The sequence below is a fragment of the Hyperolius riggenbachi genome, chromosome 10 (genome assembly GCF_040937935.1).
Source record: "Hyperolius riggenbachi isolate aHypRig1 chromosome 10, aHypRig1.pri, whole genome shotgun sequence".
Taxonomy (NCBI): Eukaryota; Metazoa; Chordata; class Amphibia; order Anura; family Hyperoliidae; genus Hyperolius; species Hyperolius riggenbachi.
Genome location: NC_090655.1, coordinates 217957041 through 217978211, shown reverse-complemented (window position 1 = coordinate 217978211; position 21171 = coordinate 217957041). Strand labels below are relative to the sequence as shown.

The following is a 21171-nucleotide window of genomic DNA, read 5'->3' as shown; positions in this document are numbered from 1 at the left end:
CCAGGACACATCACTTCTTACTACTCGGTGAGTAAAAGCAGGCTGACAACTATCTGCTATATGGGATGGCCAGGCACGCCTCATCAATCATTGGCTATTCAGTGATTGTTCCAGGCTGCAGTATGAACTGCTAGAGCATTGTATAGGGGCAGAGAGACTGGGCATTAATGTGATCTGTTTATGAGTATGGTGTGCTGCAGTTGTGTTATACCTTGATGCAATTTGAAAGAAGCTGAGTCCTTGTTATAGAGGCCCACTATGTGAGCATTTTAGCCATTCTTGCAACCTGTTATACATATTAGTAAAGTATTGGATTTTTTTGTATTTCACATATACTGATCTGCTGTTTTTTTGGATGTCATAGTAATGGTCACTGGTCAATGACATTCTTGAGCACTGGGGGACGCAAAGCAGACCTATCTAGGGATTCTACCAGCCCCCGCAGCCGTCCTGTCCCATGCAGGTCCCCAACGATCCTAGCGATGCAGTTTTGGTTTTGCCGACTTAGAAGTCGACATCCACTGCGCTTGTGCGGCCCTGGCCGCACGGGTCCTCATTCGCTCCTGTCACCGAGAGCGTCCTCTGCGCAGACTGAGTACGAGAAAATATCTACTGCGTAGGAGGCTCCCAGCAACAGGAGCGAACAGGGACCTGTGCGGCCAGGGCAGGAACAGTGAACGGTGACTTTACAAACTGAAACTGCGCTGCGGTGGGAGAACAGAGGATTGTTGAGGACTGGCGTGAGACAGATTCACTTAGTGGTTGACCAACAGGATAGCAAGCGCTGGTGATTACAGTTTTGAAATTGTTTTTCCCAATGTGGAGTGGTTGCTTCTGGCTGCAGCTGCTGCTACTACCATCTCTAAGGCCAGCTGGAAGTGTTTGTAAACTCCTAGCAGTTCTGTTGTATAGGCAAATCATTAGGCTTAGCTTTATTTCTGTCTATAGCCAAGTAGCTTAGATTTTAAACCTTTGGTAGGGTCCTTCCTTATCTCGTAATTCAACATGATCATGTGCTCCTTTTTCTATGACTGCTATTATTGGGCCCACCTAACCAGCCCAAAATTGCATGATCACGTATTCTCTACCCTGTTTGTCTTGTATAACTTTTACTACATTGTATAACCTTGTTATGTCTGCCATCCTTTTGAATCACTGTATGTATTTATTGCCCAGGGCTGCGTAATATGTTGGCGCTTTATAAATGCAATGAATTATAATTGTATGGACAAATTAGTTTGTTAAATAGAATACTCTTCTTTCTGGGCGACGCTGTGCTTTTGAGATTAAATGATACCCGAGGTGACATGTGACATGGAGATAGACATGTGTACAGTATGTACAGTGCCTAGCACACAAATAACTAGGATGTGTTTATTTTTTTCTTTCTCTGCCTGAAAGAGTTAAGTGAACAGACTACAGTGTGACCCTCACTGATAAGAAATTTCAACTATAAAACACTTTCCTAGCAGAAAATGGCTTCTGAGAGCAGGAAAGAGATAAAAAGGGTCAGTGGTTCATAGATTTTAGCTCTGGCATACTTCAATGTGTCATTGAGTAAAAACAACAGTTAAAACTTAAAACGTAAATTTAAACATAAAATAAAACTGAAATATTTTAAAAAGTCATTTTTACGAGAAGGAAGATAGATACAATTGTTTATTTAATTAGATTATTTTCACCTCTGGTGCCCTTTAAAGGATAGCCAAGCTGAAAATGTATATACAATAGGGGTCTATACATACTTAATTTTTAGGATTATCCACACCAGGATCACTGCCTCCATTGCCTCAGCCAGGCTCCATTTACATGCAACCAGTCTTGGACTAGGCCCTCGTCCACAAGTACCAGTAGTTAGTGACCTCTAAACCAGACCACGAAGGCAGCAGCAGCCCTGCCAAAGTGGTGTCCAAGAATGAACTATTCATGCGTAGTAGAAGAATATCTGCTTCGACCCCAGTTGGGGTCTAGACTGGGAATGACTGCAGGGAAACGGAGCCTGGCAGGGGAAAATGGAAGCAGCAATTCTGGTGTGGATATAGGATCCTTTTATGGATGCAATTTCAACTCTTATATCCTTTAAGGTTAGACTGACCACGGGAGATTGCCTGGTGCCCCCTAATGCCCTATCCTCCTAGTTAAGTTTGGCCACTAAGCAGCAGAGAGGGGCGCAGCCTCAATCAGCTGGTGGGGGGGGGGGGGGGGGCACCACAGGTTTCCTTGCCTGGAGTGACAAAAAAGCTAGAGGCGCCCCTGAAGACAGCCAAAGCGTTTGCTTACTTTTATTCTTTTAAGTTAGCCAATGAATGATATCATCCTGATTCAAAACTTCTTGATACATCTCTAAAGGTGAGGATTTTGTGCTGTAGTAATAATAAAAACAATAGTATTTGATGGCTGAGTGCAGGTGATAGCACAAAGAATGGCTGCAGTTAGTCTATTCACCACAAGATGGCGAGCTCACCTCGCCAGGAAGTGATATAACATAAACACACCAGGAAAACAATTTGCAGGAAGTGGAGAGAACACGTTGTTGGAAGAGGTATTGTGTGATTATTGATATATTGATCAGAATAGGGGTTTGGGGTGGATCTATTTTGTACAGAGGAAATCATAGTACACATGTCGCTATCCTGATCATTCCATTCGAAGTAATTGCCATACTCTGCAATTTTGCCTTCCCCTCCCCAAATAAAAACAAAATAAAAATGTATAAAGTGCCCTTATGCCCAAGGTAGCCCCTACCCCTATAGGGAGCATTAGGTAGTCCAAGTATAGGTAGCTAGAGGTAGGCATGTATGGATAACCATATGTCCTTCCCCAGTGTAGGTAGTCTGAAATAGCCCCCCTAGTATAGGTAGCAAGTAGCTCCCTCAATATACTTTAGGACTCACATTAGCCCTCCTGTATAGTTAGCAAGAAGGGTCCCCAATATAGGTAGCCTCCCAGTATAGGTAGCTAGATTATCCCCCCAGTATAGGTATACTACCGTACGGTTAAGCAGCACACTCCTGAAGTCTTAGGTAGTTGTCATCCCTTCCCCCTCAAGAACAACTCAGGGGTTTAAGATGTGATTGATTTCTTTGTGTTTAACTACTTGATGACCGCTCCACGCCGTTGGCGTGAACGGGTTTCAATGGGGCTAGCAGGAGGTTGCACGCGCATCTCCGCTTCTTCAGACTCCTAGGGGCGATCGCCGCTAGGAGACTGTCAGACAACAAAACTAACTAAGTACAGCGCTGCGATATAAGGCAGCGCTATACTGAGGGCAGCTGTGTGACATGGCTGTCCCCCTGGGACACAGTAGAGTGATCGGCTCTCATAGGCTGAAACCTATGACACCCGGTCGCCGTAATTGGCTTGCTGGGGGGAGGGAGGGATTTAAGAAAATAAATAAATAAATAGTAAAATATATTTAAAAAATAATCAAATATTTATGGAAAAAAAATAAACATTGGGGGAGCGATCAGACCCCACCAACAGAGAGCTCTGTTGGTGGGGAGAAAAGGGGGAGGGGGAAATCACTTGTGTGCTGAGTTGTGCGGCCCTGCAGTGAGGCCTTAAAGCTGTAGTGGCCCAATTTAAGAAAAATGGCCTGGTCTTTAGGGGGATTTAACACCGCGGTCCTCAATGAATGATACTGCAATAGACTGAAGTGGGTAAAGGGGAGGGGGTAAAGATAACACTATAAATCAGAAGAGTGTACACACATCCAATTTTGATTTGTCAGTCTTAGCACTTCCATGTAGTATGAGAGCTTGCCAACACATTCTCTTTATACTATTCAATACTTGTTGGCCCTCATACTACATGAAAGTGTTACATTTCTCAGTGATTATCCAATCAAAATGGAATCTGTGTACACACCCTAATTTTATAGGAAAAAGTGTGTTTCAACCAACTTCACTCACTACAAGACAATTAGCTACTAAACTATACATGACTCAGAGTGGTTTGAAGGAAGAAGTAAGGAGCAAAAGAAAGCAGACACCAGTCTGCAAATCAAAACACTCAATGAGGCCCAGTGCACACCGAGCGGATCCGCCTGAAAATCCGCTTGGCTAATGTAATTGAATGGGATGGTGCACACCGGCGGTTTGAGGTTTTTAGCAAACCTGCCTCCTGCTGCACGTTTGCGGTTTGCAAAAAACCTCAAACTGCCGGTGTGCACCAGCCCATTGAAGTACAATAGCCACGCGGATTAACAGGCGGATGCGGCCGGCGGATCGCATCCAAATCCGCTTGGTGTGCACTGCGCCTTTATCTCCTGCTCCGCACCCAAAACCGCTAGCGTTTTGTGGATCTGCTAGCGGTTTTGGTGTGCACTGGGCCTGAGTCATGAGAATTAGAAATGTAGAAAGTATTTATTAGCCCACTAAAACATAGTCTAAACAGCATGTAAAAAAACCCCTAAAAAAGGCAGTATGAAACACGGTCTAGTAGTACACAGTGCCCAAATGTCCGGCCACTTATTCAAAAATGGGAAGGAGTAACCATAGATCAAGTATAGATCTGGGAGGCCCATATAATAATATCAGTCCAGTAGGAAGCTTTGAATATGCAGAGTCCCATCATGGCCATAATAGTGATGTCCAATCGCAACATCCACAGAAGTATTGATTATAATGCAGAGTAATGAAAAGGCCAGCTTGCAGAGGTGTGTATATATACAAATAATGGTGCAGGTCCTTCTGTATGGTAGCAAGATTATTAATTGCCTAAGTGTAAAAAGCAATATAGAACGTAGAGTCCAGCACCATCAATAGTATATATGCTCTTTATTTTAAAAGACACATAGACATAGAAAGCAACGTTTCGGAGGGGACCCCCTCCTTTCTCAAGCCAAAGTCAGTGTCTGCATGAATAGTCTAATTTACAGGTTTATATACATCTACAAGCATGGAAACAACCAATCACATTTGACATCTGCCTATGGCAGCCAATCGCTTACCACCTCCTTGGGCGGACCTGATGGGGAACTATGTGATTCACATTCAAATGTGCGCAGACACACAGTAGTCAGTAGTGCGCAGAGACGGGAGAGGAGAGTGCCAGCAACGCCCGGCTCGTCTCCACAAGACGCTGACCAGTCAGCTATGAGGAGCTGGACACCATCATCAGGCCACGCCCCCTCAAGCGGTGGACCTGATGGGGAACCTCTATAGCTGTGAGAGCGAGGCCAAGCCACCGCCCCCTCTGGTCTAAGCGTCTGCGAGTCACATGGCCGGGATGTAAACAAGCCGACCATGTGTTCGCTGTGGGATGCAACACGTAGCGCTTGCCACCACGCCCCCCTCCCTCCGCGCAACACGCTGGATAACATGTGGACAAATAAGACCTTACTGAAGCCACAAAATATATAGATAAAACATACGAATACTCAATGTGTCCCATATATGAACACATGATCCTAGAGAAAGGGTACATAAGATAAACATTCAATAAGATATGTATATAGCTAGTAACAATAAAGAAACATGCCAAAGATCGAAAGCTAGATTAAATATAAGTCAGGCAACACCATCAAAGAAAAGGTTGCATATCATAATCTCTATTTAACCCCCTTGGTTCTAATGTGTCTAATCTGCGAATCCAGACAGCCTCTCTATATAGAAGTTTTGTTAACCTGTTGCCCCCCCCTTCTAGAGACCGGTATCTGTTCCAATATTTGGAACCTTAACTGACTCACCGTATGTCCTGCTTGTGTAAAATGTAAGTGGCTGGATAGTGTAATGGTTAAGGGCTCTGCCTCTGATGTAGGAGTCCTGGGTTCAAATCCTGGCTCTTCCGACTCGGTAAGCCAGCACCTATTCAGTAAGGAGTTCATTGGGCAAGTCTCCCTAATACTGCTACTGCCTACTGAGTGCGCTCTAGTGGCTGCCTCGCAAGCGCTTTGAGTCCGACAGGAGAAAGGCGCTATACAAAAAAAAGGAATTAAAAGGAATTATTAAAATGTGCTGATACTGCTAGCTCACTATTTTTATTCCTAATAGAACTTCTATGGGATGCTAATCTAGCTTTTAAAGGTTGTGTAGTTTGACCAATATATAGAAGTCCGCAAGGACATTTTAGTGCATACACCACAAATCTTGAGTTACAGTCGTAGTGGCCAAAAATTTTATAGGTGGTACCTGAACGGGGGTGTCTAATGACTGAACCTCTGATAACACTATTACAGTTCACACAATTTAAGCAAGGGTAAGTGCCAAAGGGGCGACTAGAGGTATTGTATAGTGATCGACTTGGGCCAGAATCAGCCCTAACAAGCTTATCTCTGAGTGTAGGGGCACGTTTATATGACATTAATTGAAAACTTTGAAACTCAGCTACATTGGGTAGACCCTCTTTTAAAATGTTCCAGTTGCGGCGAATAATTTCCGCAATCCTGGAACTGTGAATGTTAAATTGTGAAACAAATGGAATCCTTTTATTGTGTCCCTTCCTTCGATTGGTGTTGTCCGATCTACCTTCCTCCAATCTGTGTCTAGCTCTGCTCAGCAAGTGCTGGGGATATTTTCTCTGGATAAATCTATTCTCAATCTCATCCTGTATGGTAGCAAGATTATTAATTGCCTAAGTGTAAAAAGCAGTCACTTGTGTGGTGATGCTCAATCGCAGCATCTGTGTCATAAATACAAGGACTTTAAACATATCTTGAGGATCCAATGTCATCAGAGAACCAGATGTCCGATCGCAACATAGAAATCACCAGAGTAGATATACAGATAATGTCCAAACTGACTTAAATCCAAAGTGATGGCAAATGATGAGAAATAATGAATAGAAAAACCAGTGTATAGCTACCAAGTCTTCAGTACAGGCCTGTACTTGAAAGTCTCCCAGCTTGAGCCAAATTTGTGTTGGTACTCCAGTGTCCAGGAAGAGAACAAAGCGGACTGGGATCAATGGGGCCGTGTGATCGATAGGCTGACCGGTTTTGCCGGGTTACCCGGCTCTTCAGGGCACAGGACCGTGTGAGATCTGCCGTAGGGGATAGTGGTGATCCCTGACGCCATAAATGGCGTCCACGCGGAAGTGCGTCAGCCCCGCCCATAGCGAGGCGCGGTCTGTGCACTCCACGCAGCCTGGACCGAAGCGGAGGTGATGCAGGCCGTGCATGCCCAATGCCAGGCCCCAGTCTTCCACATTCAGTAAGCGCCGACAGCAAACATAGGGGGGCGGATCCCGGAGCGCTAAGTGCGCCTAACCAAGCCGCCCCCTTCGTCGGCGCTCATACATGGCTGCTCCCTGCCAGCACACACTATGCATGGCAAGGAAAGAAGGGGGAAGGGAAATGAGTGGGATATAGGAGGGGAATGGAAAGGGGAAATCTGCATAGCTGAGCCGGACGGAGAGCTGCCATATAACCAGGCTTAAAGGAGAACACCACTAATATTATCTAAATCTACAAAATGAATTTATTTTAACATATTATTACAATATTAGTAATCACGAATATCTAAAACTGCCAATTTGATACATTAGTCACAACAATAAATACAATATATAAATAGACACCGAATGGGTGGGTGCAGCAGACACTAACATGAAAAAAGGTTGTGTCTTACTGTATTGGCATCTCTAGAAAGAAAGTCGGGGCAGAACAGAAAAGTCCACCCAAGGGGCGGGGGAGGGAGGAAAAAAAAAAACCACCACGAATACAAAGTTTCTAATCAACATCCTACCTATAAAAAAGGGTGAACATTTTAATTCATCATTTAGACCAGGGGGAGTAGTAGCTTTGAGCTCGTAAATCCAACGACTCTCGCGTTGTAATAGTAATCTATCCAGGTTCCCACCCCTTGGGTTAGGGTGTATGCAGTCTACTGCACTGAAAAAAAACCTATTATGTGGATTTAATTTGCATGCAACTACATGTCTGGCTATTGGGGAACGTAGGTTATGACCAGCAATATTTTGTGTGTGTTCAGAGATCCGCCTCCGGAAATTTCACACCCTAAGCCTTCCAGGTTTTGAAATTGGCAAATTGGACCATGTCTGATGGGAATTTTATACTGAAGTAATAGATGAATGTTTATTGATGTGAAGGTTGTGAGCAGGAATCCTGGTGTGTACATCTTTGTACATCTTTGAGAAAAGAACTTACAGGGAGTAGTGGAATGTTGCTTTTAGGGTAATTGATGTTTAGTCCAGAGAACAATTGAAAGTATATGAATTAAAAACTGCTTAAAGTTCAAATATCAAAGCAAGTAGTTTTCTGGGAACACTATTAATAAAGTACAATTTTTTTAAAATAAAATTCAGTGATGGTAACAGTTATTCTTTTGTATCGTTACCTCCAAAGTATACCTTATCCATTTATTTCCGCTACTTCTTATGCTATAAAGGTCACAGAATCATTATGCTGTCCAGCAGGTGCTTCCATGGTTTTGCCCTGCAATATGGACTGTTCAGTGATCCTGTCCAGTGAAGCTGTGGTCGCAGAGTCTTATGCTTCACCCAGTACTTTGGATACTTCAAACCCTCTAGCAGAGGAGTCTGAGGCACTGCTTACCTCAGTTGGGGTTGCAGTAATATTCACTTGTCTAGCAGCTGTTTTGGAATTACAGTCTGCTCTAATAAAACTTGATGAATTTCTGCCCAGCAAAGCAGAAGCCATTGAAATATTGTCCTCGTCAGCAAGTGTGTTAGATACCTTGCCCTGTACACAGTCTGATTTAACCAATGTTGTTGAGTCCCTCTCCAGTGTTGTAACAGCCGAGGAACTCCAGCCCTGTCCTCTGAATGTTTCAGAAGTCTTGCCCTGTAACATGGATAATTCTGATTCTCTGGTCAAAATAATAGAAATCTCAGAATTTCAGTCCGGTCTGATGAGTGTTCCTGAAACCCAGCCCTGTATCCTGAAAGATTCTGGTTCTCTGGCCGCTGTGGCAGAGGTTCCAGAGTCCCCTTCCTGTCCAGGGAATTCCTCAGTTTTGCCTAGTCCAGTGGGGGCTGCTGCAATACTGACTTGTTCTGCAGCACCTCATGAGCTCCAATCCAGTGTATTAGATGAGTCTCTGTCCAGTCCAGAGGTAGTTGTGGAGTCCCTATCTGGTTCAGTGCATACATCAGAAGATTTGTCCTGTCTTGTTAGTGCCCCTGAATCTGATTTGTTACTGACTTTGCTGGAATCAGCGACATCTAAGTCTGATCCTGCATTCTCGTGTAAAAGTCCAGTAGTTGCGAAGTCTAGTCATGATGATTTTTTTTTGGCCAGTCCTGGTTTTGGTCCTGTCTTGGCTGACCCTGAGGCTCACAGTTCCTTGACATGCCCAGAGGTTTCTCTTGTGCCAGTGTGCCCAGATGTTCTTTGTGTGCCAGAATGCCCAAGTGTGTCTAAGGTGTTAGCGTGCTCTGATGCTTCCTTAGTGGGAACATGTTCTGATGTTGCCAGTCTGCCTGCATGCCCAGAGATGGTTCTGGTCCCTGAAAGCTCTGATCTTGATGTTTGTCCTTGTGGCCCTGACTCGGGAATTGCCCTAGGTTCCATAGGGGTTCTTGATAGTTCTCCATGTGAGCCTAAGGGGCGTTCTGACCTATGGGGATCTCTTTGGAGCTTCAAGGTGTTCTGGGAGGTCTCTGAGAAAACTTGTCCTGGTGCCTTGGACTGGTTCAACAGTGGGTTTTGTGTTGGTAAAGACAGTCCCGGTGGGCATTGCAAAGGCTTTGGCGTTTTTGAACGGTTCCTGGAAGGCGGTGGGTATCGCTCAGGGAGTTTCGGAGGGCTTTCTTCTGGAAATCATGGTTCTGATGGGTGTCACACTGGGGCTTGTAGTACTGATGGGCATGGTTCTGTAGGTTCTGGTTCTGATGGGTCCAGTCTTGTGGGGACTGATTCTGGAATTCGGTCTTGCCGGGCTGTCCCGGTCATCATGAATTATCAGTCAGACTGTTTTGTTGGGAATTTCAGTTTTGAAAAGCGTCTGGAATCCGCTTTTAAGGGCGGGGGTACTGTCATGATCGCTGCTGCAGCAGGTATTGCTGGAAGTAGTAGTGCTGCAGCTCAGGCAGTTCTGATCTCTTTCCATGCAAGCTGCATAGCTTTGTCTGCCTTTCCCTGCTGTCAGCTTGTGACTGATTATCATTCACCTGTGTGGGAATCTGCATGTCTGCTCCCATTGGATGACCTCAGTATAAAGATCTGCTTCCTGCAGGACTCCTCGGGTTTTCATAGCTTCAGTTTAAGCCTGTCTTGCTGTCGCTTCAGCCCCCGATCGTGTTTCTTGTTCTAAAGATACTTTGCTGGTTTTGCATCATATATTGGTTCATTGCCCATATATATGCATACCAGCACGTTTATTATTTTCCTTGTATTCGTGTTACGTTGATACATCAGTGACGCTGATATATACGTACACGAACTGTTTATATCCTGTGTTCAGTTAGTCAGTTCTCGCACGTTGATCACCCGTGCTGAACTAGTTATCCTGTTCCTGGTCCTGTTTGTGGATTGCGTTCATCTCTGCGAGGAGATAACGAATCCTTCTGAATCCTGTCCTGTTACCGTTTGTGGATTGCGTTCATCTCTGCGAAGAGATAGCGAATCCTTCTGAGTCCTGTTCCCTGTATTACTCCAGTCCTAGTCAGCGTTCCTGCTTATGTCATATATCGGTTCATTGCCGATATATACATATGTTAGTCAGACGTTACAAATAGTTTCATTGATAGCTGTAATTGTAATACGCTAGGAAAACATACTTATTGTATATTTGTCTGTGTTATGTTCATCTATCTTGATCCTGCTATTTCCTGACTATCCTGTCCTGTCTTTGTGAGGCACGCCATCGCTGCAACGCATTGGCTGCCTCATTCCAGTCTGTCTTGTTTTGGACGCTTGCTGTCACTAAGTAGCGGCTAGCTAGCAAGCGTTCATTCTGTCTACCTGTCCTGATCTCCTCAGTTCTGGTTTGTGCGCTCAGCGCTACTTTGCGCTGAGACGTTATAACGAAAGTATTGTTTGTGGCTGTCAGATCTGCACCGGCTCTGTGCGCCACAATCTCCTTTTGGAGTCAGTCCTCCCCTCCACTATACTAGGGATAGCCTGTTTCCTTGTGCTAGTGTGTGTACCTCCTCCACGTCAGCTCATGCGTTGCATGCTGACTGTGGAGAATACACCACCAAGCCTTACACTGTGGTACTGAATGTGCATCAGACCACAGCTTATGGGATATTATCAATCCCTAGCAAATTATGTTTTTTACTGTGCTCTGTTTAATAATAGTAATATTTTACAGATATAATTTGTTATCCTTTTCAGAGCTAAAGACCTGAGCTCAAAGACCAGCAGTCTATGTAAAAGGGTGACATGATGAGGACAAATAAAGAAGAAGAAAGAGAGACCGAAGAAAGAGAGACCTATGTGAGGAGTGATCAGCGGTCTGTGGGGGAAGGTGACATGATGCGGACAAATAAAGAGGAAAAAGAGACATATGTAAGGAATAATCAGCTGTCTATGGAGAACGGTGACATAATGAGGCCAATTAAAGAGGAAGAAGAAGAGACACGTGTAAAGAATTATCAACTGTCTATGGAGAAGGGTTACATAATGAGGACAATTAAAGAGGAGAAAGAAGGGATCTATGTGAGGAATGTTCAGCAATCTATGGAGCAGGATGACATCATGGGGACAAATAAAGAGGAAGAAGCAGAGACGTATGTGTATGGGAGGAGTGATCAGGAGTCTATGAAGCAGGGTGACATGATGAGGAAAAATAAAGAAGAAGAAAGAGAGACCTATGTGACTGGTGATCAGCATTCTGCGGGGAAAGGCGAAATGATGGGGACAAATAAAGAGGAAGAAGAGACGTATATAAGGAATAATCAGCTGTCTATGGAGAAGGGTGACACAATGAGGACAATTAAAGAGGAAGAAGAAGAGATGTATGTGAGTGGTGATCAGCATTTTACAGAGTTGGGCAACATGATAGGGACAATTAAAGAGGAAGAAGAAGAAAAGACATGTGTTAGGGCTGATCAGCATTCTACGGAGGAGGGTGACATGATGAGGACAATTAAAGAGGAAGAAGAAGAGATGAATATGAGGAGTGATCAGCAGTCTGCAGATGAGGGGGACATGATGAGGACAATTAAAGAAGAAAAGACGCATGTGATGAATGCTCAGCTGTCTGCGGAGGAGGGTGACATGATGGCTACAGCTGTAGAGGAGGACTCTCTTACGAAGGCCAGAACAGGTGAGCACCATATTTTTCAGACTTTTTCAGAAGATGCTCCGGACCATAAGGCACACCTAGGTTTAGCAAATTCAAAATAAACTTCTGCACACTCATGCAAATCCTCATGCGAATCCATTCATAAAAATCATGCAGCAATCAATGCTGTCCCCACAGGTAAGTTAAAAGCTGGGATCTTCGTTACAAGAATAAAGTCTCTTGCGAAGCCACATACACCGCGTAGAGGTAGCCCAGTGTTGTATGTGTCCTAACTCTGGCCCTGTAACATGCATAGCACAAACATGCACGCATTCAGTGCATCAAAACCTATCTAAGGAATAGGAGCACATATCCTTTCCGTTTTCCCTGGGACAGATAGTGCATCTAACTAATCCTGCAAGGGAGCTGCCAGTACCTACATATGTACCATGCGAACACACCAGCTGTGTGTGTTAAGATCACTTATAGAGGAAGAGGCAGGGCACTAGATAAAATCCTAGCCACAAAGGATCAAATACTATTTATAAAAACACAAAATCCAGGCTCCTCACCTCGAGCTTGGACATTTAAACACTTGCGGATTTAATGGGGAGGTGCTGGAAGGGGTGTGGCAAGCATAACAACACACAGGTTTAGAGGACAAAAATCAGGCTGAGAAATCACTAAACCTAGGTGCTGCCATGGTGTAAGGGCATCTTGTGGACCTTCTGTATCTAAGCTACACTGCCCAGCTACACTAACCCCTGCACCCCCACTAGCTACACTATCCCCTGCTGTCTCAACAGCTACACTAACCCCTGCTGCCTCATTAGCTACACTGCACCACACTAACCTTTCACTAACACACTAACGCCTCACTAACCACATGCAACACAGTGGCAGTTATGGGACAAAAACAGGCTGAGTCAGTTATGAATTATTTAGGTCCAGTACCTCCAGATAAATCAGCAGCAGAATTGAGTACCATAGGAGGCTCTGTAGGTGTTTCTGGGATGAGTTTTCAGGGTTGCATGGACGTCCGGACCAATCCAGCAAAGTGCGGCCTAGTCGGGCTGCTGAAGCTGCAGCCTCGTGTGACTTCATTGGCTGGGGAAGAGGTGAGGCTGGCACAGTAATCCTCTCAATGTGCTGCGATCAGCATCAAAGTATGGGGAGATAAAGCAGCTGTGTGGGAAGCTGGTAATGTCCCCTCACAGTCCATTAGCACGTCCCCAACTTTTTATGTGCAATATGCTACTGCTGATCACATTAATTACGATAGTGATCCTTTTTAACTAGTGCCGATGTTCCGGGGTAGGACCACAGCATTATTATTGGAGTCAATCACGCCCACTGTAACATGGGCCCTGCTGCCTCCATTTATCATGATGATCAAATAGTGCCTGGTGGCTATCTTTCACTCACACAGATGGGCAAGCATGTGCATGGTGGCATTCCATCTAGTGCATAGTCTATGTGGCAGTAGCCTCGGTTGGCACTGGAGTGCAGCACTGGCATTGGAAAGTGTTGGAAATAGCTGCAGATGGGGCGAATCTGCCTTAGTAAGTCCTATCACCCTTGGTACATTAGAAGGAACTTCTGCACCACCAGGTTCAGTACATGCGCAAAGCAGGGTATGTGTTCTCATCCAGATTCAGTGGGGCCTGAAGTTTGGCCCCATTGTCCCAAACCACATTTCCTGTTGTGAGTCGGGAGGGCATCAGCGAAGCGTCAACCTCTTTCTGTAGAGCAGACAAGTTCTCTGGCCATGTGCCTCTTCTCCCCCAGGACACCAGTTTCAGCACTGCCTGGCAATGCATGTGCTTGAGGGGGTGGTAATGACATGCCCGCTTCACCACATTCTCTCCCGTGGCTGGCCTTTCAGGAGGAGTGTTAGAAAGTGAGGTGGTGCCAGTAGATGGAATATAGGAGTAGTAAGAGAGAGAGGAATGGGGTGGCCCATGCTTTCCCACCACACCTTTCAGTGGGGGTATCAGGTGCATCAATGCCTCTTGCAAATGCAAACTACTGCCCACTGAGTGATGCTAGGTCACCCATTGTGCAGTGAAGGACATGTAGTATGCCACTCCACGCCTGGTTGTCCAACTGTCCATGGTGATGTGGACCTAGGTGGACATCAAGAATGATAATGCCTGGGACAGAAGCTCTATAACATGTTCAAGGAGGAAGAGCATAGCAGTGCGGACAAAATAATGCCTGCTGGGTACTTTTCACTTCACCTCGGCAAAGGCTATCAGGTCATGAAAGAGATCTGAGTCGACTATGCTGTAGGGCAGTAGCTACAAGGCGAGTAATTTGGCAACATGAGGAGCCATCAGGTTAATTACTCTCTTGTTGGTTGGTGTCATGGTTGGAAACATTTTCCAGACCTCCAGTAATATTGGGCTGATAGGAGTTGGAGCTATGGGAGCTGAAGAGGTCAATAGAGTACCCCACTTGCTTGGACAAACATTGTCTGATGCCACTATACCTGCAGCCACTGCCTGGGACTTCCTCACCACTGGAAGTGTGGCTTGCACTGATCTTCTGAGATGCAGTACAATTGGATTTGGTGGTGAATGAGTCAGTGGAGGTGTAGGAAGAGACAATGATGTGGTGGTTGCACCACCTCTTACAGATTGCAAACACTGTTCCCACTTTAATTTGTTGTTTAAACAAATGTGGAAAAGCAGGAATGTGGTATCCAAATGTGAGTGTGCATAGCCTCTACATATCTGCCTTCAGAAAAGAAGGCAAATTGTTAGAAAAGGCCCACACGTGTGTGCAACCACTCTGCTGCTCTTTTTACGAGCCTGCACCTGCTGGGTGATCCATTACAACCCTCTGCTGCTTCAACACCACCCAACAGGTCCTGTCCACACACTTCAAGGCTCTCCAAGTCTGCTTCCTGCTCCATGCATTTCATTGACTGACCTTCAGGCTCTTCCTTATACAGACTGGGAGAATCTTCGAGAATCTTTCAGATGCTCTGCTGTTGCCTCCAACCCTTTGCAGATTATCCTGCCATACTGTGGTGTAGTCCTGGGAAATATGCCCTCTGCAATATGCAAAGGGGTAGGGATAGATGAACTAGGTCACCAACGAACAGTTCCTGGTGAATAATGACCATTGGCCGTACATTTTTACTGTGAATTTTCACTTTGAGGAAATGGGGAAGGGGTACAAAAGTACCCATATACACAATTCACCTGGGGAGGTTGCTGGTATCTTGGGGTCCAGGGCCGGTTCAAGGGGCCCTGTGAATCTGGGGCAAGCTTCAGCGTTGCTCCCCCCCCCCACCCCCACATTACCCCTCTGCTCCCTGGGGCACTGCTGCAAGTATATTAGCAGCCATAATCACCTTATTCCTGTCAGTTTAGCGGGCGGGCAGCGGCTGCACTCTGAGACACACTGTCTCCCTCCAACTCTATGACCCGTCGCATCATGTCCGACTGCAGTCGCTGCCTGCCCGCTCACCCCCCGGGAATAAGGTAATTATGGCTGCTAATATACTTGCAGCAGGGCCCCGGGGAGCAGTGCGAGGGGGGGGGGGCAGAAAATATAGCAGGGTCGGCACGGCTGGGGCCTCAGCAGAGGTCGGGGCCCCGGGGCAAATGCCCTCTTTGCCTCTATGATCCATTCTAAAAGCATCCATACACCGGCATCCATCTTAAAGGCCAGCATCCATTTTTGTCTAATCATATCTGTGTCTCATTAATCTGTATTAAGTGCTTGAAGGTCATATATCCACTTCTGTTATTTGGGGAATTCTGTTCCCCACAGCTGTAACCCCAAGGCTTGCCGATACTGAGAATAGGCAAATAGCTAATCTGGGCATATGGGATAACATCTGTTCCATCGCAATAACATGTTTTTAACATGTGTGGGAATGGCACAGGAATGAGGAAGTCCCTCTCTCCGCCCCTCTATTTATTTGCCTGGGTTGGGATCTCTTGGCTCTTGCAGTGCATCCTGGAAGCCAATTATTTGCTTCTGCAAATGTCATACGCTTTCTGCTAAAACATGGCCTCATTACTACCCCTAGGTGAAAAAGAGGGCCTTTCTCTCAAATCCGAACAAGAAAATCCCAATTCACTGCAAGATCAAACATACAATTCTCGCTCTGTTATCCCTTGTCACTATATCTTTGTTTGCACAATTAGAAACAATTTAGAGACAACGGTACATTTACAAGGAGGATATGGGTGACCAGAGTATACAATAATAATAAGAATGTGTAAATGAAACTAAATGAATCTACACACATAACACGGATGTCGTGCTATAAGTACATACAGGTCTGTTGTCACAAGAGTAAAACATTGTTTTCATTGTCTCATCAGGCCATACAATTTACTGCTATTGTATGTGTGGCCAATGTTTTAGGCATAGGGATAGTCAGTGGCATGCAAATAACTCTGAGATGGTGCAAAATGCATGATAACTATATGCCAAGCCATGTAGCTGCTGCATCTGGTCCATTTCTAAGCTATATAAAGTTTGCATTAACTTGGAAGTAGCAGCAGCTCACTGACCATCCCTAAAGATTGTTCTTTCTCCCCTCTGAATTCTCTAACAGGAAGTGATGATGTTTCTCTATTTCCAGCACCTAGTCATGGCATCAGGAACCTCTCAGAGACTCGTCTTGTATCCACAGACTGTACAACCAATGTTGTCATTGGGCAAGTGTTTCCTGCACCTATCCTGGTTATCCTGAATATTCCCCAAGGCTCCTCTCACCTGTCTAACCCTGGGGGGCTTAATATCCAGCTCAACTCTCCCCCTGCTGGAAGATCTTACTCATGCTCCACGTGTGGGAAATGTTTTAGAAAGAAGTCAAATCTTGTTGTACATGAGAGAATTCACACTGGTGAGAAACCATATTCATGTGTTGAGTGTGGGAAACGTTTTGTACAGAAATCACAACTTGTCTTACATAAGAGATCTCACACTGGCGAGAAACCATATTCATGTTCTAAGTGTAGGAAATGCTTTATACAGAAATCAGGTCTTGTTGCACATGAGAGAGCTCACACTCGTAAGAAACCCCATTCATGTGCTGAGTGTGGGAAATGTTTTATGCTGAAATCAGAACTTAGCTTACATAAGAGTTCTCACACTGTTCAGAAACCCTATTCATGTTCTAAGTGTGTGAAATGCTTTATACAGAGATCACAGCTTGAGGCACATGAGCTATCTCACACTCGTAAGAAACCCCATGCATGTGCTGAGTGTGGGAAATCTTTTGCACAGATATCGTACCTTGTCTTGCATGAGAGATCTCACACTGGTGAGAAACCTCATTCATGTGCTGAGTGTGGGAAATCTTTTGATTGGAAATCACAACTTGTCAGCCATGAGAGATCTCACACTGGTGAGAAGCCATATTCATGTGTTGAGTGTGGGAAATGTTTTAGAGAAAAAAGAACTCTTGCCGTACATGAGAGATATCACACTGGTGAAAAGCCCTATACATGTACTGTGTGTGGGAAATGTTTTGTACAAAAATCAGACTTAGTCATGCATGAGACATCTCACACTGGCGAGAAGCCCTATTCATGTAGTAAATGTGAGAAATGTTTTAGACATAAAAGAAGCCTTGTTATACATGAAAGATCTCACGCTGGTGATAAGTAATAAGTAAAGCATAGCTTCACCTTCAGAAAACCTGCACTGGCCACAGCATACTGCTCTCCAGCTACCTGACATAGCCAGAAGTAGGGAAGAAAAAGAGAGCAGTGGTGAGAAGCTCTTATTGCACTGGGTGAAGGAAATGTTTTGGTCATATTATTTCCCTTTTTTTTTGTTAGATACACATGGTAGTAAATTTACACAGATTCCTGAGGACTCTTTCATGCTACTCAGTGCATTGGTTTGTAAAGCATTAAAGTCCCGGAACTGAGGTGGCATGATGAGATTAATATTGGCACATATAGTACTAAGTCTAATTAAAACTTGCCTGTGATCCCTTTTTATATTTTTCATTGCAAGCGTTAATAAACAAGTAGCTGTATCTACACAAGTGGGGCAGGATCTGCAGCTGCATGCAGCCATGGTTACCTCTGTGCCTCTCTATCTCTTCCTTTCCCCCTGTACCTCTCTATCTCCCCCTTTCCCTCTGTTCCTCTCTATCTCCACCTTTCCCTCTGTACCTCTCTATCTCCACCTTTCCCTCTGTACCTCTCTATCTCCACCTTTCCCTCTGTACCTTTCTATCTTACCCTTTCCCTCTGTACCTCTCTATCTCCCCTTTCCCTCTGTACCTCTCTATCTCCACCTTTCCGTCTGTACCTTTCTATCTTACCCTTTCCCTCTGTACCTCTCTATCTCCACATTTCCCTCTGTACCTCTCTATCTCCCCCTTTCCCTCTGTACCTTTCTATCTCCCCCTTTCCCTCTGTTCCTCTCTATCTCCCCCTTTCCCTCTGTTCCTCTCTATCTCCACCTTTCCCTCTGTACCTCTTTATCCCCCTTTGTACCTCTTTATATCCCTCTTTCCCTTTGTCACACATGTTTTCCCATTCAATTTCTCACTGCAAATATTATTAATTTACTGATGGTACACAATGATATCACCAACTGTACCTCAGAGGAGCTTAAAGTGCCCATTATTGGTACAATTCCAGAGCCAATCATTTCCAATTGCCACAATAATTGATCAGGCATGTTTAAAAGTGCCCATTAACGTCCGATTTCCTGTTTGCCATTGTGATTAGTTCAATGTAATCGAACCGTTTTTTAGGCTTATTTCCATCAATCTGATTGAATTTCCTAGTGGGAATTAGGCCGTTCATGGACATGGCTGATCGGAAATGATTGATCAGCCACTAAATTGTACTGTTAATGGGCACCTTTAAAGTCTAATCCCTACTGTAGTCATTGTCTTATATCCTACCATATTATATTTTTATATAGCACTGACATATTCTGCAGCACTTTACAGAGTGGGGGTGTCCTAGGCCAGTAAACAGTACAAATCCAGCCCTTGATACAGGTATTTTGGTATAAGAGGTACAATACAGGAATTCTGGGGAGAAGAGGGGAGCAGCTTGCTGTATTTTTACTTGTCACAATCAAATGCTATAGATAAATGTGGGAAGCTGTTGCTGGAAACGATTCTGTGTTATGTAACAAAATAAATCCTATTACAAGGGAAATCTGATGCGTCTCCAAGTATCTCTCCTGTGATGAAATCTGCTAATAAAGTTATAATGTGCCCAATATCAGCTGTATGTTTTTTCCACAGTGTGAAGTGTTTTGTTCCTCTGCATGTAATGTAAGACGTACTGTACTATTAAAGTAGACCTGAACTCTTGCACAGCACAGAAGGGAAACAGAGAGAAACGCATCCTATATGTACTTGTGGAGAGTTTAGCCTGTCTATTCTCCCCCCCATCAATGACTAATCACAGCTGTAACTTGATCTCTCAGCTGTGTCAGCCGGCTGCCTCGGCAGAGCAGCTTATTTGTGAACAAAGGATGTTAACCCTTTGTCTGCTTTCATGTCCAAATACCAAAAGCCATTACCAACCTTAACATGACAAACACTGGTTCACATGACAGCTGGGGCCCCGAACCCTCTCACTGGCTGGGGACCCCAAACCACCATGCGATACCTAGAAGGAAGTGCGGGTGGGTCTATCACATGGTGGTATCACATGGGAGAGTCTGGGCCCCCCAGCTTTCGTGTGAACCAGTGTTTGTGGTTTTAAATTAATTTTTTGCAGCTTCCAGGATGCGGGTGACAGGTGAGTGGTTAGGGAGGGACCCCTGTGGAAGGGATGCCTGCACGGGGGCGGCCCTGCTAGTGACATAATCTATGATTACGTCCAACCGAAGCCTCCCACCTGAATGCTGCCTAATTTATGCAATTCCTGCTAGATTTAGTATGGCAGACAAAGGGTGTATAACTGCACCTGATTGGCTAACAGGCTCCTGCTGACCAGGTAAAGGTAGGAAATTGCTAGAGCTGGGAGTAAGCAATTGTGTGTGTTGCAACCTAAACACAACCCAGACTGCAAAGCTGAATCACAAGAACCAGAAGCAGCAGGGAGCAGTGATAGCCTTCAGTATGGCCACCCTGTGATGGACGACACCGCAGGGGGATGAGATGCTGCCCTGGTGTAGGTATAGAGCACAAACACACTTCTCAAAGTCCCTTGTGTGATCTGATATGACCCAGGCTGCACCTCCAGTTTCTGATGCTGAAATCACGCAGCCACTAATCCACACATTTGTGTGCAGCCTTCCCCATCATCTGATAACTATATAAGTATAAACTGGCTGCTGGTGGGGAGCAAGGGTCACACTGGGTGCTGGAGAGGAAGGGGAAAAGGTGGGTCACACTTTCTGGTAGTGAGGGGGTTTTACACTGGGAGGAAGGATCACACTGGGTGTTACTTTGTGCTAGTGGGGAGGGAAGGAAGGCCACATTGGGTGCCGGTAGGGAGGGTGGGTCACATTAAACGCTGGTAGGGAGGGTGGGTCACACTGGGTGCCGGTAGGGAGGGTGGGTCACACTGGGTGCCGGTAGGGAGGGTGGGTCACACTGGGTGCCGGTAGGGAGGGTGAGTAACACTGGGTGCCGGTAGGGAGGGTGGGTCACACTGGGTGCTGGTATGGAGGGTGAGTCACACTGGGTGCCAGTATGGAGGGTGGGTCACTGGGTGCCGGTAGGGAGGGTGGGTCACACTGGGTGCCGGTAGGGAGGGTGAGTCACACTGGGTGCCGGTAGGGAGGGTGAGTCACACTGGGTGCCGGTAGGGAGGGTGGGTCACCCTGGGTGCCGTTAGCGAGGGTGGGTCACACTGGGTGCCGGTAAGGAGGGTGGGTCACACTGGGTGCCGGTATGGAGGGTGAGTCACACTGGGTGCCGGTATGGAGGGTGGGTCACTGGGTGCCGGTAGGGAGGGTGAGTCACACTGGGTGCTGGTAGGGAGGGTGGGTCACACTGGGTGCCGGTAGGGAGGGTGGGTCACACTGGGTGCCGGTAGGGAGGGTGGGTCACACTGGGTGCCGG

At 45.6% G+C, this 21171-nt stretch overlaps 1 protein-coding gene across 2 annotated transcripts; it reads left to right on the top strand.

Moving 5' to 3' along the window:
• Positions 1-2497: 2497 nt before the first annotated feature.
• Positions 2498-19373, top strand: LOC137534473 (zinc finger protein ZFP2-like). Of its 2 annotated transcripts, none has more exons than XM_068255981.1 (3): positions 2498-2542; positions 11261-12194; positions 16759-19373. In XM_068255981.1, the coding sequence occupies exons 2-3, from the start codon at positions 11309-11311 to the stop codon at positions 17787-17789; spliced, it is 1917 nt and encodes a 638-aa protein (XP_068112082.1). In that variant the 5' UTR covers positions 2498-2542; positions 11261-11308; the 3' UTR covers positions 17790-19373. The 2 variants fall into 2 exon arrangements, with proteins under 2 accessions (XP_068112082.1, XP_068112081.1); XM_068255980.1 differs by having other exon boundaries at positions 16732-19373.
• Positions 19374-21171: the final 1798 nt, after the last annotated feature.